The sequence below is a fragment of the Agelaius tricolor genome, unplaced genomic scaffold (assembly GCF_023055355.1).
Source record: "Agelaius tricolor isolate 1412-34295 unplaced genomic scaffold, bAgeTri1.0.p SCAF_5, whole genome shotgun sequence".
NCBI lineage: Eukaryota > Metazoa > Chordata > Aves > Passeriformes > Icteridae > Agelaius > Agelaius tricolor.
Genome location: NW_027269265.1, coordinates 48,615,909 through 48,631,825, shown reverse-complemented (window position 1 = coordinate 48,631,825; position 15,917 = coordinate 48,615,909). Strand labels below are relative to the sequence as shown.

At 40.0% G+C, this 15,917-nt stretch overlaps 1 protein-coding gene across 5 annotated transcripts; it reads right to left on the bottom strand.

The window, feature by feature from the left end:
- Positions 1 to 53: 53 nt before the first annotated feature.
- UEVLD (UEV and lactate/malate dehyrogenase domains) lies at positions 54 to 12,528 on the bottom strand. 5 transcript variants are annotated; one of them, XM_071427804.1, is made up of 12 exons: positions 12,425 to 12,527; positions 10,916 to 11,000; positions 10,227 to 10,289; positions 9,346 to 9,509; positions 8,373 to 8,508; positions 7,825 to 7,943; positions 7,087 to 7,192; positions 5,211 to 5,381; positions 4,289 to 4,462; positions 3,905 to 3,989; positions 3,171 to 3,294; positions 54 to 1,859 (listed from the first exon to the last, which is right to left on the bottom strand). In XM_071427804.1, the coding sequence occupies exons 1-12, from the start codon at positions 12,464 to 12,466 to the stop codon at positions 1,695 to 1,697; spliced, it is 1,434 nt and encodes a 477-aa protein (XP_071283905.1). In that variant the 5' UTR covers positions 12,467 to 12,527; the 3' UTR covers positions 54 to 1,694. The 5 variants fall into 5 exon arrangements, with proteins under 5 accessions (XP_071283905.1, XP_071283909.1, XP_071283906.1 ...); XM_071427808.1 differs by having other exon boundaries at positions 9,346 to 9,512; positions 12,425 to 12,526; XM_071427805.1 differs by lacking the exon at positions 12,425 to 12,527 and adding an exon at positions 11,911 to 12,300 and having other exon boundaries at positions 9,346 to 9,512.
- Positions 12,529 to 15,917: the final 3,389 nt, after the last annotated feature.

Below are 15,917 nucleotides of genomic sequence, written 5' to 3'. Positions count from 1 at the left end.
ACCGAGGAACACGACACAAACGCGACAGCGGATTAATGCACGAAACACGCCTGTAAGAGCTGGCAGCGCTTTAAGATTAAAATTATTACATAATCACCAAAGTAAATAAAGAACAGCCTGAGTATTCGCATGAAAATAAATGCTCGACAGATGAGAAACAGCACCATGAAAAAGAATGTAAAACCTTAAATTCATAGGGTTTTTTTTTTAAGTAAGTGAAAAAACCAAATCCCAAAGTGCAGCTTTTAAAAAATATAGCAGCAAAGTTGGTTACCTGCAGCCATCACTAATTTTGCCCCGTTATTAACCACTACAGTGAAAGACATTTGGGTATTTAAAAAAAAAGAAAGGTCTGAATTACTGAAGGTTTTTTCTTTCCATGTTTAATCCAGTTCTAAGATCAGTATACACTCAGAACTCCCTGCATGTGTGGCTCTTTGTGAGATGGAACTGGAAGGCACAAAGGATCAGATCTTTTGCTCTGCCACAGACCCTACTTTTGCTCAGAACAAATTTCCAGCAATATCTGAAAATTTTCCAACAATATTTGGAAAATTTCCAACCAGCTACCCCTCAAAGTGTAAATGTGGAATGACATTCCTAAGCTGCACACAGCAGGAGTGGAGCCCAAGTCTCCTGTGCCTGCCATGTGATGCTGAGGTATAATCAGGAGTAACACAGTCTTTTACCAGCAGTAAATCAAGAGGTTAGAACCCAAAAAACCCCTTGATCTCAAAACCATCTGGTTTTTACCTACAAATCCACATCCTGCTTTTTCATCACATCCTTGGTCTCCAGGGAAGAGGGTTACAGGTTCTGTTGCCTTTCTCCTGAGGCTGATGTAAAGCTCCCAGCCAGCTTTGGTTTGACATCTGAATGTGCAGATACTCCTGTGCTGTTCAACTGCTGGATTTCATCTTTTATTTTTATTTGAAGCCCAGCTCCTGCTCCTCCCATTCAGGAAGAGCCCCTGTTCCAGTGCTGCATGTGTGTAGTGAGAACTGCAGGTGCTTTAGTGCTTTCAATGTCCTCACAAAATAAAAGCAAGCAAGTCATGATTGGAGTACTTCAAACATGATAAAGTGTGAACAGAAATCCATAGCCAACAGTTCAGGTTTGAAGGATACTGTGAACACCACGTTCCCCTTAGTAAATAGCAAAATACCAGGAGTCCATTGACATAAGAACATCTTCAGCCACAGAAGATGGAGCTATGGAATTGCATCCCCAGTGCCTGTGGAGCTGGAGTGTGACTGTACCCTAAACAAGCCTCAGACACAGCATTTAAAAGCCATGAGGGAGGGTTCAAGTGGGCTGTGCACACTGGAGTTTCTGCAGAGCTGGGTAAGCCCCTCTCTTTTGCCCCGTAAAGAGGTGCAAAAAGCTGAGAATAACCCAAGAATCAGGCTATAACTGGCAGCCAAAACCCAAAGCCAAGTGCCACCTTAATTTAGGTAAAATATTCTTGTATGTTACCTGCCTCATTTTGGCTACCAAAAGTGCACTTTACAAAGAAAAAATTGCCATACAGTGCGGTATTAAATTATTTAAACCTAAACTGAGAAAGCACTTTTGGAAAGTAAAATAACAAAGCTTCCTGTTTTCTACAGAAATCCTTATATATGAAGCAACCTCTTCTGCCTTGCAGATCTCCAACTTGAGTGAGCAGACACAGAGGCTTCCCTTGTGCTTCCTTACAGTGTCAGCTGCTGCTGAAGGTCATGAATTGAGCCTGCACTGCTTTGCAGTTTCTCCTGCACCAGTGGGTCTTCCTCCAGTCTGACCATTTCAATCACTCCACTGGTTCCAAGAACACATGGGAGACTTAAGAATACTTCACTGTTTATATTGCAACAGCCCTGAAACAACACAGAGAACACTGTCACACACAGTTACTTATTTATGCTGCAACTATACAAAAGCGTACAATTACACAAAATGACTTCATTATTTTAATTAAGCAAGGATATTCCAACATATGGCATGTCCGGGTAGGTCAAATTCTATTAATTTTAGATACTGTGCAGTGGGTTACTGTATAGAAACTGTAAAATATTACTGTGCAGATAAAAATTTGTGAACCATGCCACAACTGGGGAATTTTCCAAGATAGATAGATAGATGTCTATAATGCAGACAAAGTTTATACCACTAAACACCATTTCTTAGCTAGAACAAGCAGGGACACTTCATAGTACAGTATCAGTTCTTTTAGGACTGAACAAAATAAATTAAATAATGCAGCCAAAGAACTGGGGAAAATTTCTCAAATATTGATCCCATACAGATTCTGCAAAAGACTTTATCAAACTTTTATCCCTATAATTCAAGTTTACACTGTAGATTGTGTTTATTTTTGTAATCTGGGACATTTTACATTCTATAGATACTTTAAGAGATCTGTGACTCCTCTGTATCCATATTTAGCTCAGGAATGATTAAAAACTTCACTTCAAACATAATGATTTAATTAGGTATGTGCTTGTACTCAATAAAATAAGCAGCCAGCTCAATTTCCCTGCACAGGAACATGCAAATTGTCCTTCTGAAGGCTCTAAATTGAAGTAATAAATAAATGTTTCTACATGGGTATTCCAATCATATGGAATGACCTAATGCTTTAGTGAAGCCTCTCAGGAGAAACTTCAAACAAAATCCAGTCTACAGTTTTAAGTTAACTATTGCTTCATAATCTTCTCCTCTTAAGGAAAGTACTAAAGAGTAAAAAAAGCAGCTGCAGCTGTTTCAAACTCAATCAAATAAAATGCTGGCAGAAAACGCATTTTATACTTTCAGAAAAGATACAAAATTCTTTTGGCTCCTAAAAAAGCCTACATTTAATACTAAGCACTCTGGAACTACAACTCACTTTTCATTTGCCAAATCCAGCTAGTCCAGGGGTGCTGGGCAGCAACCTTAAATGGATTTTCTCCTTGGACTGGTATTTTTAGGAGAATAATCCACTTTTACTATTGGTTTCAAGTAAAAACAGCAAGTGATTTTTGCTCATTTTCAGACTAGGGTTGAGAGCTGTTGTTGGAAGAAAGTAATGGCAGTAGCACTACTTCAGAACAATGAGATGTCTGTGCTGCTAAAATTAATATCTGGTCATATCTGGTATAAATAATATAATTACAGTGCCAACCAAAAGGTATAAATAACACATTTACCTTTGCTAGAGTGGATACAGAATGAACCTTTCTTTTATCTTTCAGAATGCTGTCAACCAAATCAGCAACTGAGAGCCCAACAGACCAAGATCTCTGACCTTTTCCCTTCAGGACTTCCATAGCTCTACACATAAACCAGGAAAAGCAGAAAAACGTGATGTTGAGATTGTAATTATTTTTATTTTGGTTTTTATGTAAAACCCAAAATACAGGTTTGAGTGTACCAGGTAAAAATATAATTTTCTATTTTGGAAAACAACACAATAGAACAGAATTGCTGAAAAGAATTTCTTTACAATAATTTTTCTCTATATTGTAACAATTCACTTTTCTGTCAAGAGGTGTAACTGATAATTAAATCAGTTAAATTCGTCCAAACTGGTGCTTGACTTTGAAGCAAATGCTTCCAAAACAAGCTCTGAGGAAAGTGGGCCAGAAGGCTCATCTAGGATTTGTTTTAAATACACACTCAAACAGCTCTGATATTCTGCTGTATATTGTGGTGTCTCCTTACATTGCCACAGGCACAATGTCAGTAAGAATTTCAGAAAAACAGTGGCCAAATACAGATCCATAAAAGTGAATGACAACTTGATCTACAATTTCCAAAAAACTCAATGTATGAACATTTTAGAGCAAGCTTGCCCCACTTCATAAAGAGCTGAAGAACATGCAAACAAGTGCCAAATCAAGTGCCTAAACATGAAGGAAAATAATGGTTATAATGGTGCTACCTGTTAGCCACCTTCTCCCTCGAGTTACGAGCAGCCATTGCTTCTGTTTGATTTGCAGCTACATTACAGCTGGTCCATGATGGTACTGAATAGAAACAACAACAACAACAACAAAAAAAAAGCATGTGAGGTTGTGGTTTGTTTTAAGTAGGTTTGTTTTTTTTCTATGACAAATGGCAAATACTTTTGGCTACTACTCCAGGTCTACAGACTTTGGTACCCCAAAACTGTATTACTTAAAGCCATTAAAATGAGAATTAGCCACTCTTCTTATTACTTTTCTCATTATCTTCATTACTTTTCACAATTATTCTTTCATTATTCAGTTACTTAGGCCCTGCCAGGACGTTACATGCTCATAGTCATAAAAAAGCATCACTTTACCTTTGTCTTCCCCTTGTTCACCAATAACCCAGGCATCTTTTGCCAGCACCTCTGCTTTCAAAAGGTTGGTGAGAATGTACCGAAATCTCTCTGAATCGAGGTTGGCACCAACTCCAATTACTCTGCTTTTGGGAAAGGAGCTCAGCTTCCATGACACAAATGTCATTACTTCAACTAAATGTCAAAGAAAAAAATCATGTTGTCAATGAAGGACCACTCAAAATTCAACTCAACTGCAACTTTTGAATCAGCATTATGAAAAACTCTGGACTTCTTTACTTTACAAAAGGCATAAACATGTGGGAACATATTGGTGGTTTATTTCAACCTAAAACACAAAGTCAGGTGGGGAAGAAGTGAAAAAATAAGAACAATAATGGTGAGAGAGTAAGAAGAGCTGTCTTCAATGCATTACAGGATAGAGGCTCACACTTCTTTCCCTTTCCTAAGTAGTGATTTTGCTTTGTCTTTGTTTGGAAATTTAAACATTCCACCAAAATCTAGCTGCAATATTCACTCTTAATGCTATACTTTGTATCTGAGTGGCCTGTGTGATCATATGGCACATAACCCACATGGATCTATCCTTCCTGCAAGGAGAAATGTGCATATAAAACTCACAAGTGACAAGACAACAGCCAATGGATGCTAATGATGTAGACACAGGTTGAAACTATGCACAGAAACAGACAGAAATACATACCTGTTACACAAAACAAAGTACATTATTTTCTTTTATCTTGGTAACAGTAAAGAAAAAACCCTCAAAGACAGTGTCCTGCTCAAAGCTGAAAAGGAAAACATCTTTCAGAGTAGCAAGAATTTGTGACTAACCGGGTGTATTCAGCAGTAACATATTTTTAAAACAGGCCAGAGAAAAAGCCAGGTGAGGGGCAGAACATTATGCAAAGTACCAGCATACCTGGATGAGAAGCAACAAGGAGAACAGCATTCTGACTGTAGTGGGATACTGCTGGAATAATTCCTCTGAACAAATCCACATTGCTCTGTATGACATCGAGGTAAGTCTGAGCATTACCCAGAGAATTCACTGTAAGCACCACAACTTTGGAATCAGCTGAAGCAGAAAAATCTGAAAATATAAAGAAAATAAATTTTGACATTTATGTAATTCTACTGAATTTTGGATGCAAATCCAAGAGCTGTTCTAAAGGCTGAACTACAGCATCCAGCTTAAGTAGGGATTCTTTGACTCCTGTCCCCTTCATATCCCCCAGTGTGGAATTTAGGGCTCTTCCATAGCACTTATAAAACACAGCTCTCCCACAGAGCTACTTTCCTGTTTTATAGGTGTCAAACACAAAAGATAGACTACAATTTGTCCAAGGTTACAGAACAGAGACCAGAAAACATCTAGACAGCTTTGACAGATAAGCTTTTCCAAGTTTTCTTGGCAAGAAAGAAAAAAAAAATCCATGAAAAGTCTCCTTAATTTTTATTCCATCTGTTAAAGAAGGGGAAAGACTTTTACTCTTTATCTGAGGCTTCTTCTTTATTTTTTGATCTTCTACCTTTATCAAAGGCAGGTAGACACATGAAAAGCACTCCAAAAGTCTATTTATTAACTCAAATAAAAGACAAATTATACTTATTAGCTCAAAGAAACACACAACCACACTTGCTGCAGGAATTTATAAGTCAAAGCTGCCTTGAGCAGGTATCTCTGAATATCTGAGTGCCACACAGGTGATCAGCCTGGACACAGAAATAAGGTGATTTGCCTGTTGCACCACTTTTGTAACCAGCTGAAGCCAAAGCAGAGGTCTAATGCACTGAAAAATTAAAACCATATTAAGCAAGATATAATTAATACCAGCTTGCCCCAAAACTAGATATAAACACACTAAAATAGCAGGTGACAGTATACAAGCATTTTGTAGTATTGTAACACTACCAAGCTTCTTATACCACAGCTAAATGCAAACATACAAGAGGCAACCAGAGAGGCATGAACAGATTTGTGGAACAGTTGCACAACCAGGGTTCAGGCAAAAAGGTGTGCTAGCAGTAAAACCTGCAAGATAAGATCAAAGAATCCAAGTACAGCAGGCAATGCCAGGTTTCTGCAGAATAAGCCACAAAGATGCCTGGTGGAACCAGAACTAGTCCCTGTACCCAAAATAAGATAAATTAAAAGAGAAGCACAAGAAAACCCCTCATTTCATCTCGCAAAGGGTGCAAGGAAGATGGAAATATGACACATAAGGAAGGAAGAATGTTACTCAATTCAGCTCCAGCTTTCCCTGTGGGAAAACTTCTGAGCTGCGTGGCCTCAACCTCTGCAACCATCAAAGGCTACAACTAATCACTAATTAGAGAGACATGACACTGACTCTGTTGATTTGTATGCTCACAGCTGACTGAAGACAAGGTTATTAAGAACTCATTGTTTGAGTAGCAATGATAGAGATCAAGGACTCACTATTGGCCATGTGCATGTTTAATGAACATCAAGCTAGAAAAGCAGCACTTTGAAACACACCTTTATTTATCAGCCTTTTGAACACTGCTTTCACAGCCTTCACTAACTTCTATGCAAATATTTTTTCCCCCTTCCCTCCCTCTCTCTGCCCATGACAAAGAAGTTCTAGCTTGGCTTCTCTCTGTATTTCTGCATGAGTGCAATTTCAGCATTAGCCTCTCACCTGCAAGTACAGACTTTTAAAAAAAGACAGCCCATGTGCCACTGTATCTCCCTAGATGTCCTGATCTTGTTCAAATGAGCACAATACACACATTACAGCACCCACTCCTGTTCCAGACACAACATCTTGTACCTTTGCTGATCTCCACATTTGGCACAGCAAAAATCTCCAAATCCATGGTCCCTCCTTTGGCTGCACCTTCAGAAAGATCCAAAAGAACCACCTTGTCTGCAACATCCTATATGAATAAAAATAATACAGATCAGAATACAGATAAACCAAAACAAAACTCGTTTGTGTGGGATGGAGGAACAAAAACCAAAATTCCTCCCATTTCATTGTTTGCTGTATTGTGCACAAATCAAACAAAATTACTGGTCAAAATTACTGCCAAATCACAGGGAAAAGGACTTGGTTTTGTGAGTTTTTTGTTTGTTTTGTAATGTGTTTTTTCCAGCTAGACTTCCTAAACTATCTTTGGGAAGTCAAAAATTACTGTTGCTAAAAAATACTGTTAAAATATACTGTCACTGTTGTACCTAACATACAGCTGTGATGAAGTACAGCCAATCTACAGATTATCCTTTTCCAGGGAACTAGGAGATGCCAGTTGTAAGAGATAAGAATCCTGCTGAGATAAGAATCCTTAAGGGATTTTCAAAGTAAGTGAATTCAATACTCAACCCTTTGAATAAAAAAAGCTGACTGAGAAACCAGGGCAGAAACGAACTCCTCTGTGTGCTGCTAAGTTAACTGAAGAGACAAATGACCTATGCAGTGACAGTGTTAAAAGTGATGAGGTATTCCTTAGAACTAGATTGAAATCCTCTCTCTTCATCAGGTCTCTTGCTATTTTTAGTAATTCTGTACCTTTGCTGCAACTGCTAGTACACATGCAATGCCAAGATCTCCAGCTCCAACAACAGTAATTTTGTTAAAACATCCTTCATTTCTTCCAGTTTTACTCCTTGATTTCATGTCAGTCTCTCCTGCAATTAAAAGAAAACCACAAACTTGGGTGCTGGTCCACACTGTATCAATACAAGTATTGCTGCTTCATAAAGGATCATGGTTGTGCCAGAGTTAAATCAAGTTACATGGACTTTTTCAAAACAGCAGTCAAGACCGAGCACAGAAAACCCCTCACAACTTGCAAGGTGTAAAACAAATATTCCTCTCTAGACAGGAATGTTTTTTTCACTAAGTAGAAATACACAAGCATGACAATAGCAAGAAGCTAAACACTGATACCACAAAACCAGCACTCCCTTTGCTGCTGTTACAGGTGTGCATACAGACCATAGCCATAAAATTTGTAAAATATAAACCATGTAGGTTTCTTTGTGACATCAGGTAATGACAGTAAGTGAATGTATTTTATAAGAACATTAGAAACGAATCCATGAAAACATCCCCACCTTCAGTAATCTTTGCAATATAGGAGAGAAGTTCTGATTGCCTGGCTGCATCAGAAGATGACAGTGAGTACAAAGGGAGCTCTTCCTCAAACTTTGCAATCATTTCCTTGATTAATCCAGTGAGAGTTGATTTAGGCTGAAATACAGCAGAAAAACAGAAGACAAAACAGCTGAACAGCTACTTCATGTAGTGGTATCAGCTATGAACTGCCAGAGCCACGCAAAATTTAATCAAATTATAAATACTGATGCTCTTAACATTTACACAAACACCCAAGGGAGAGAAAAGCATCACATTGAGAAGATGCTTTCCAGACAGGAGTATGAGGAATTCAACAAAATGAATTCTAAAATTGAAATTACCAGTGCTAGTAGTTTTTGAAGGCATCCATTGAATATATGGAAGCCTTTGATATAGCCACATCCAGTATTATAAAAGAGACAAATCCTAGCTAAAGATAAATTAGTTCAGTCTTCTTAGATGAGGTCAACTGTCCAGAGTTCTGGCATCTCAGTCCTCCTCCAGGGAAAACACACTGTGAAGTTAACAGAAGTTCCCTTAGGAATTTCTGTATCAATAATGTAAAATACAGCCCATTCATTTCAAAAAGTTGGCATTCATTAAATAATTTTTACTGGCCTGGCAGTCATATTTAAGTGAGTAATTTAATACAGTGAATAAAATCATTTAGCAACAGCACTGACTTTTGAATCTCTGTGCTGTTTCAGATTTCTGCCAAAGAAAAGATATACCCAAAAGGCAGAAAGTACCACTGAACTTTCCTGAGGGATACTGAACTGGGATAGCAGGAAAGTATCACGAGGCTTACATTGCTTTGTAAAGAATCAGTCCCTTTTTTCACTACAATTACTTCCAACTGCTTTTACCAGCCTCAGACTGCCTGAAAGCTCCAGATGATACCCTGCAGTATTCCCAAATGCTTCCCTCCCTGTCAGCCACCCCACCTCTTACATGGCTCCAGTTCTGCAGGTAGGGCAGATAAATCCTGCCCCGTGCATCCACGTGTTTCCCCACTGCAATGCCCATGTTTGCAGTCGGCTTCAGGAAGCAAATGGGGGGAGCAAAGGGATGAGAATCCAGGATCCACAGCCGGACAGGGATGTTATAGGAATTGCCTGCTGAAATAAAAGCCATTACTAACTTCTGCACTGAGAAGAGGCACTTAAGACCAGTTTGTGTCTGATGTAATTCACGCTTTGTAGTAACAAAGGAAAAAAGCCTGACAGAGCACTTCCAGATTCACACTGGAAAATATTTATATTACTCAGGCTAATTAATAAAACCAGATCAACTTGAAATGCTACTTATTGTGTCTTTCTTAATATAAAGCTCTGTTGGTCTTTTGCTTCCCAGGGTCCTCTCTCAGCCAACATGTCCCCTTTATCCAGCAAATAAAGGTTTCCTACATGTATTTCATTCTTATTTTATGACTTAACACCTAGTGCAAAAAAGCATCTATAAAGAGCTTTGCATCAGACTTCAAAGGCTTAAGTTGAAAATAAAAAATTGCTTACAAGTTATTTTTGGACACTGTCTATACAAGTGTAGGTCTCAGAGAGTTCACACAGGCTCCATTAGCATCAAAGAGTTTGCCAACACGGTCTCAAACAACACTATTTTTTAAATAGTTAATTTATTTGTTTAATTAATAACACATTATTTCAGCATCTGTGCACTTCTTTCTGCAGTAGAAGTGACTTCTGCCAATTCAAACTAAATATTTTCTAGTCCCCTTTGAAGACACTGCACAGTGAACTGTTAAGAGGCAGTACCCAACACATTCTACATTTAGATTCATAACTGCCAAGAAAATTACATTTGATTTATCTTACCATATTTCACTGGAACAGTGCCACTAAAATTCAGGAGGTCCTTCTGGGATCCATCCTTAAAGGCTGAAATTAAAAATGTAGTCAAAAAAAAACAACAACTCCTTTCAAACCTGGCATAACAATCCCATCCACAACTACAAATATCTAACAGTGACTTTTCTTTAGAAATCATATACGCTGCTCCTGAAAGAACTAAGGCTAGAATATTACTAAGATTCCCCCCACCTTTTAAAGTACTTTCTTAATGGAATTTTAACAGAAATTCCATTGGTACAACTAAGCACATCATTAGTCTGAAAACCCTTTGTCCTGGGTAATGCTGATGTTGGAATTTCCAGTCAGACTGATGGATTCTGGAAACCTAACTCTATAAGCTAAAACCATCAAAATACTTTCAATACAAAAATGAAATATGGGGAAATGGTGTTACATACAAAGAATTTAAAGTATCAATCTTCTATAATTACTGAGAAGTTGAAGTAAGGTGAAGTAAATGAGTTGCCAAGGTTTTTCTATGTATGCATCCTTGGAAGAGCATTCAGGAACAGTAACATGGCATGAGAAATTTTACTGCAAGTCAACATAAAGACAGGAACACAACAGAAATATGTTCACATTCTATTACATACAGCCTGCATTTATGGCAAGAACCCCCACAAATAGTTCAGAGTAAGTGTATCACTTCTTACTGTATGTGTTCATGGAGAAGGTGAAGTTAGGGTAGGTCTTGCTAACATCCTTCAGCTCTTCTATGGTCAGGTCTCTGAACTTGTACTGCAAAGGGGGAGGAAAAAATAAGGAAAAAAGTTTCACTTCAAAGGCTTCTGTATGAGAGTTAGGGAAAAGGACACTATAGAAGGCAGAAACACGAGAAGGGGAAGGTAATAATTACTTTTAGTATTATAAATAGGAGGTTATTTTCTTACTGACAGAGTTAAAGACAGGTCCACCTGCACACATTTTAGACGAGTTTACTAACGTCACTTTCCACAAATGTGTCAAATGTGTATGTAATTAGTCTCTAGGATTTTTTTTTTTTCATTTTTAAGCTCTCCTTGAGAGCTGAGAAAATTAATTACTGCTGCTTCAGACTGTCCACAACCAGTCCAAAACCTGACCTTCCAAGAGATTTGCATCCTCCCACATCCCAAAGTTACAAAGAGTATTTTCCATTTCCTAGATTAGTGCCTCTGGTTCTCATTTAGGAAACCTGGTGCTGTTTTTTTGGAACCCTTGCCTAAGCAAACAAAACTGCTGTCTGACAGTGGCTAAAGAGCTGCTCACTGCCCTGGAATAATTGTCACAAAACAGTAGCTAAAATCGAATTTCTCTTCGGTCTGCTGCCCCAGCAGCAATGTGACAGCAGTGGGCATGGCACAGCTATTTTCTACTGCCTACAGGAAAACAGACCTACTGACAAAAAACACCTTTCAGCCAGCTTCTCCCCATCACTGGATTCTGCAAAGTCATGCAGAGAAAAAATAAAAAAGAATCCAATGTTCCCTAATTATGAATGTCTACACAACCTACACTTAGGAATTTTTTGGAGGCGTTGATATATCTGGTTGTGGAACCAAAGTCATCTTTCCCCAGGTGGCCTCCTTCTATTCATAATACAAAACATTCCTATCAAGCAGTTTGTCCTCTTCCAAAGATCACAAGATTTACGGGGTGACTCACATACCGACCTTCCTCAATTCGCACCCAAAATTATTCGGCATGCCCGAAGCCTAAATACACCCCCCCCTGTTTCTCACGTGGGAATTAAAATGCTCAGAGCGATGCTACAACAACGCGCCTGTGCTCCTAAGGCGTGGAGGTGCTAACGCGGGGAATGCCACAAAAAAAGAAAATAAAAAAAAATAAGAAAAAAGAAAAAAAAGTTATGGCTTTCCGATGAGTGAAAAGTAAGGTTTGAGTCGTGAGGCACGGCGTAAACCAGGGGGGTAAACTGATGCGTGGTGCAACTTAAAGCTCGGCTGTATTAGGACAGCGCAGACACCGGGATGCGGAGGTGCAAAGGGACGGGGCAGGACGGGACGGGGCAGGACAGGAGGGGACGGGAACCCCTCGGCAGCCGCCCCCAGGACACGGCCGGGATCCCGGCCCCGCGCTGCCCCTGCCGCCGGCTCCCTCCGCCCTTCCCTCCCTCAGCGCCCCCGCGCCCCCTCCCCTCAGCTCGCCGCGGGCGCGCGCACCTTGCCCAGCTGCCGGCGCAGCGCCTCCTCCGCCAGCGCCATGGCGGCGCGCGCCGCTTCCCGGCGGGCCCCGCGCGGGGCAGCACCGCCCTCAGCGGGGCGGGCTGCGCTCTGCCGGGAGAATGGGGCTGGCCTCGGGGGTGTTCAGTGCCCTTCGAAGGCATCGGGGAGCTCATAAACGCGTGGTGAGCATCTGGGCTAGGTGCTGTTTCCACCCGCCGTGGTGTTGCAAAATGTGGAATGTGTCGAGATTGTCTTAAGCCAGGATCTTCTTTGATGTAAGATCATTGTATACTTTCAAGCCTAATTAGATGAAGAGGCAGCAGCCAGCGTCCAGTCAAGGACACTCGTGAACGAGCAAGCTTTAAGGATGCATTAAATCAAGATGTTGTTCATAGAATCACAAACTATGGTGAGTTGGAAGAGACCCACCAGGATCATGGAGTCCAGCTCCTGGCCCTGCACAGGACACCCCAGGAGTCACACCGTGCGCCTGAGAGCATTGTCTGAATGCTTCTTGAACGCTGCAGGGTTGGTGCTGTGAGCTCTGCCCTGAGGAGCTGTTCCAGTGCCCAGACACCCTCAAGGTGAAGAGCCTTTCCCTAATATCCAACCTGAACCTCCCCTGACCACATCATGCCATTTCCTCAAGTCCTGTCAGTGGTCACCACAGAAAGACATCAGTGACTGCCCCCCTGCTTGCCTTCATGAGGAGGTTGTAGGCTGTTCTTCTCTCAGTCCCCTTCTGAAATAGAGATTTTTAGAGTTCACTTGAATTAGCAATATGAATTAAGCATTTAAAGTTTAGCCTGTAGAACCATGTGTTGAATTTTAACCTTTTTACTTAAGAAACCTCTGCCATAGTACAAAGGGCATAGGAAAATGCAAATTTCTGAAGCTTCTTGCATAAAGAACAATACCAGAGAAGACCAAGGGATGCAAAGAGCCCAGATAAAGGGATTCCTCCGTCTCCAAGCTAATCAAGGCCAACAGTCTACTCAGATAAGCACCAAGGGACCAAAAGCACATGCGCAAAAGAGAAAAGTTCAAAAGTTCAGTCATGAGGAAGACCACAATCTTCAGCCTCAGAGACCACCACAGCAAACAACACATGCCCAGAAGGGCATGGATCTGTTTACCATGCAAGATGAGAACAGGCGGGGCCAGGGGTTGAATATGCCTAGCAAAGTTGTACAGTGTATTACATATGGAATACCTTTGTGAATAAAGATGTGGCTCAGACTGAGGCTCGGGGCACAAGTTTTTATGAGAGCTATCTCGCTTGTGGGGGGCACTGACATACATACCCACTTCATACCTATATCTAGTTGTAAAGTTTGTTTATTCTGCATATCGCTTCACTTCAGGCTGAACAAGCCAAATGGCCTCACCCACTTCTACAGCTTCTCCTCCAGAGTCTTCCCCATCCTTGTGACCATACACAGATATTTAGGGATGCAGGGATTTCTTCCCTCTGTGTTGACAGTATCAAAACTGACTTGCAACTTTATGGAATTAAAAGTCTGTAAATACAAACCTGACATGAATTTATTTCCCTACATTAGTCTCTTATTTTTTAAGCCTCCCTACAACACAGCAGAAAGACTGGAAAACTGCCTTTTGGAAAGTGGGCTGTGCAAGTCTGATGGCCAATTCAGTGGAAAACACAGTAGGTTCAGCAAGGTTAATAGTGACAAATGCCAGTTCTATCCCCCTAACTGACCAGAAAACTGATAGAACAGGACAGACCAAGCATGATAGTAGCACATTTTTACAAGAAGCAAGATCTTGAGCAAGCTCATACAATTTTTTTCTCCCTCACTTCAGGCCACTGATACAAGGCCAGAAGCAGATAGTAACTAAGAGTTGTAGATACAGCCATAGCAGAAAATGATTAGGTTTAGAAAAACCTTCATTAAACTTCTCCATCATACATAATGCTTAATGATGCTGATTCTGCTTCTATACTGAAGTTGTGTGTGATGTAATGAAGAATGTTACAGCTTCAGTGTTCAGTTTGGAAAGTAGCACAAGATCAGTCCTTCAGTCCTCAGGCATTGCAGATTCTAGCAAGTGCTACATATCATTTGCCCAGCAAGCATAGTACATCTTCAGTTAAACTTTTACAGAATGATCAGCATGAACATTTATCTAAACTTTTAAAGTGATAATTTGAAAATAATTTTGTTTCATAAAGGCCTTAGCATAGACTAATGTTTGAGAATAAAACATTCCTTTTAAATTTCTAATCTCAAACATCTAATTTTTTCTGATTTCACAGGGAAAGTCTGATAGATATTTACAGTTATTAGTAAGAGATTTTTAAAATGTTTCTGAACATCAAACTATGTTCATACATAACCAAAACAACCATAGCAACCAGGACAGTGACCACATCCCCATGGCAGTGACACACTGCTGCTGGTAGTAGTGTTTCTATTTAAGGCTTAGAAGTCACTCTTGACTAAGCTTGTACCCAAACTGCAGATGCAAATTTCTTAGTATTTACTATGACTCAATCTCCAAACATCATTTGCAATGAATAACTCTGTATTACATCAACAGAGTATTGCCAACTAATCTCTAGGTAATGACACATCTTGCTAGCAGGCTGACACACAGCCTTGCTACTCCATGTATCCTCTAGTAGTTCCCCTGCCCCCATCACTGGGAACACTCTTTCAAATGAAGCTATAGAATTTTGCGTATATTCTTACCAAACAAGCTGTAGAAATTCTCCCAAACTGGGATTTATCAAGCAATACATCCAGCTCTTATATTATTACAACTCCTCATTGCATAAAAGGTTACTCTATGTATTAAAATCCAGCATTCTGTACTGCCAGCAGTACAGACATTCATTGTGACTGAGATGTTTTCTTTGAGACTTGGTAGAAAAGTTAAGATGGTTAATGAAACAGAAAATAGACTGCAATTTCTCAAGTGCTAAGGGTGAGAGCAAAGCAAAATGACAATCTTGGGTGACATGGATGTTGTCTTGCAGCATATGACTTTGGAATTTTATTCAGCTCTACCCAAGAGGAAAATGACATTTCTACAGCCTCAAACTTTAATACTCTAAATACAAGTCTTATTATTCTGTTTGCCTGTGAACATCTTGCATCCATACGGTTGCTAGCTTAGAGATAACCAGGGGAAATGTTCTCAACAACAGGAAACTACTATCCAGGTAGCATTTAAAGGATTTTCTCCAGTGGAGAAAATCATGCTATGAGTTGTCTAAATTAACTTCAGAGTAATGGAATGGAAATTACAAGTTCAACTTGTAAATATTACATGCTCAGGGCAAAATTTGCACTTCTAAAATATACTCAAGTGATCATCCCAGATACCAAAGACTGGGTAATAACTGCAGACCAACCACAACACAAGTGGCAGGAATGAGCTTCCTAACAAAACCCAAACCACCTCCAGCTCTGGGAATATCATGACTAAGAGCATTATTTGTCTCAATGCTCGCTGGTTGTTCTGA